This window comes from Ostrea edulis, chromosome 5, assembly GCF_947568905.1.
Source record: "Ostrea edulis chromosome 5, xbOstEdul1.1, whole genome shotgun sequence".
Lineage (NCBI taxonomy): Eukaryota > Metazoa > Mollusca > Bivalvia > Ostreida > Ostreidae > Ostrea > Ostrea edulis.
Window position 1 is genome coordinate 49,738,387 of NC_079168.1, and position 3,242 is coordinate 49,741,628.

The window sequence follows — 3,242 nt, forward strand, 5'->3', positions numbered from 1 at the left end:
ATTTCAGGATGGTGTGCACAAGTAAGAAATCATGAGAGCCAAGTTGAGATTACTCATTAAATGTCTTGCAAGAATTTGGAATATTACCTTTATTCCAACTGACAACACTAAACTATTGAACTTTTTGGTGCATGTTTCAGTTTCCTGACATGGTGGATAATTTGAGTGTATTGTATCAGTCCATGGATTCACGGACAAAATTAGTGGACCGTCTGTCAAAACTCAAAGGAAAACTGGAGCTTATGTTATCGCAGGTACTGTATTTATAAAAAAAAAAAAAAAAAAGTCCAAATTTTGAAATCATTCGTCAGTCATTTAAAAGTATGAGCAAAGGCAAAGAGTGCATAAGGTAGATTAGGCAAAGTACATGTACATTGTATTTCAGTTATTGAATTGGTAAGAGCAGTCATTGATGGAATTGATATATCATTCAGTCAATGAAATTTGATAGGACATGGATACATTACTATGATGATCTGTTGTTAGATTTAACACTATTTTTAGGGAAATTACATTGTATGATGTCTGTTTTTATCCATTTTGCTTTTTTATATGCCCATCTTTTGATGGGCTGTGTTATGGTGTGGACTTTACTGTCTGTCTGTCGACTTTTTCTTGTCCAGGTCATATCTTTTGCACTGAGGTCTATGACTATCACATTTGGTCAGCTGATGTGCATCTTGGGGGGGGGGGGGGGGGGGGGGGATCCAAAAATAGATCACTAGGTTCCTTTGGAAATTTTATGACGATACATGTATACTCAAGTTGTGTCTGGATTTTATCTTTCACACTGTGAGGCCGAAGACCATCAAACTTGTAGTACAGTTGATGCATCATGGGGGTGATTTGGGGTCCGGACCCAAAAGGAGGTCGTTGTGGCCTCATTTTAGTATTTTATGGCAAATGTGTCCAAATCATATCTTGTAAAGCCTAACTCCATCAGACCTGGTTTGCTGATGGATCATGGAGTACAGTATGAAAACCTACATGTAGATATGGATGAAGACGAGTGTTTCATGTATCCTAGTGATACACTTCATTACAGCATCCAATTAAGTTCATTCAAAATTGTTAACAAAGAAGGAGGTAATTTGTAAGTCTACTGCAGATGATGGAAGTTTCTATGATTCAATGATTAGATAATCAATAAATCCTTGAACACTTTCAGGCATACTAGTCTTGAAATATTGAAATATATCTTTGTAGATTGCAAACCAAGCACAACAAGGGGAGGAAGATGTTGTTCCAGATCAAAGACCACTTCTAATGTATCAAGAAGGTAAATTTATACTTTTGTTAAAATGACTATTTTGTTTGTGGCTACAAAAGCACATGTAATCACAGCATTGATCAAACTTTGGTTTGGGAATAAGTTGGAAAAAGAACCTTGTCATAACTTATTATTGTAAATTCAGTTATAGAATGAGTTTCATTATACTTCAGATTTTTTTTTTTTTTTTCTTATAGAGTCATCAGATGATGATATTGCTGTTGACAATTTGATGCCAGATAGGTCTGATACTGAGGTAATAAATTCAACATAGCTATGACAATTTTTTCTCAAAGACTCAAATATATGCTTTTTGAGTTTAATACTTAAATATGTGTGTTTTCCAATATTACAGGATTTTGATGATTTGTTTTTATCGGATACGGAGGCGGCGACAGACCAGGCCCAAGTGAATGGTACCGAGGAGGATGAAGAAGACATGGAGTCGGATTGAGGGCGGACGGCTGGAACCGAAGGCAGTCATACCATTGGTGCTTATGTGTGTCTGGTCAAACTAGGCTCATTTCCATTACATGACCCTCAATCTGTGATCATTCTTGTCTTTAAGAAATGACTTTTATAAGATGAAAGTCTAAGAAAATTAAATCGTTCTCCCCTAAGTTGAAACGAAATCTGCTTGGGCTCTACAAGTGGTATTTGTTAACAAAGGTTTTGATTCCTTATTTGGAGCAAACAGTGCACACTGATAAGATAGATATGCAAATTCCTATGTATGGATCAGAGGTATCTATGACTCAAATGTATTTGTTGGGGTATGGTGATGGGAAGGAATGTCAAAAATTCCAGTGTGTCAAGGCCTGCATTCACCCCTAATGGTTGTAGATATCATATTGTTGATATTTTTCATGAACTGTTAATGATTTTATAAAAGAAAATATAGCTCAAATAAAATGTTAAACTATTGAAATGTCTCATTTTTCTTTTTCACATCAGGATTGTGTATATAAAGGAAGTTGAAAGTATTTAGTAAGGTGGACATTTGGTAGGAATATTGTTGATGGGTATGAAATATCTTGGACTTTTTGTTGTGGATTGGTGCCTTTTAATTGGGGGCTCTCTGTACTTGTGTCAGGATGGAATTGCCCTTATGAATTAGTTCATGTTTAATAACAAATGGAATGATTTACGGGCACCTTGTTTAAGGTTGATCGATCCTCATGTGATGTCATAGGTTTTTGCAAAAATCTTAATAAATTAAATTTTGCACGTGATAGAAATATATCTTTCCAAGGAATATATCTTTCCAAGGAATGTTATTCACTGGATATAATAAAATATGTGGTAAACTTAGAATACTGAAAAAGTTTATATTTTCCATAGATAATCAATTATTTATGATTTAAAAAATGTTGTCTAGGGCAATAACTCCTATGCTGGAATTTCCTTTACTGGATGTTTATTATACATTGGTTTCCCTAATATCCACAATTAATCTATACATATTTATGAATTAGCAGTGTTTTACAACTTGATATTTCAATTTTGTCATTTCAACAAGTTTTTATCTATTTTTATTATTCTGTTTAACGAAAATGTGTGATTTTCTGATGTTAATGTATACTTCTGTTTTTGTATGTCTGACATCTTTAAAAAGGTGGTGACATATACATTTTCTTTAGTTATTAATTGAATTAAACTATACTGAGTGGAAATTAATAAAGTTTTTCCACTTTTATCATTGATAAGTCACATGAGGATGGAGCTACCTTAAATTGTCAATTGAGTGAATGTAATGTGGCTAGTTTTCAGGCAACTATTTTTAACTTTTTACTAAGACAAAAATGTTATATAAATAATTAAATAAGCAGATGCCTCATTTAAATTGTCAATTGAGCAAATGTTATGTGGCTAGTTTTCTACAGACGAAAGTAAAAACTTCATGAAAATATATTTAGGATTTTGTTTTGCAGTTTTAGGTACCTGTATTGTGGCATAGGAGTTGATGTGCTTC

At 33.5% G+C, this 3,242-nt stretch overlaps 1 protein-coding gene across 1 annotated transcript in view; it reads left to right on the forward strand.

Annotated features, from left to right (window-relative positions):
- LOC125649131 (WD repeat-containing protein 43-like) overlaps positions 1-2,198 on the forward strand; it is a 10,476-nt gene extending 8,278 nt beyond the window's left edge. The window contains exons 12-15 of the mRNA XM_056166096.1: positions 120-254; positions 1,207-1,279; positions 1,468-1,526; positions 1,626-2,198. Of these exons, the coding sequence (XP_056022071.1) occupies positions 120-254; positions 1,207-1,279; positions 1,468-1,526; positions 1,626-1,724 (366 nt within the window). The 3' untranslated portion in view covers positions 1,725-2,198. The remainder of the gene's footprint in view (positions 1-119; positions 255-1,206; positions 1,280-1,467; positions 1,527-1,625) is intronic.
- Positions 2,199-3,242: the final 1,044 nt, after the last annotated feature.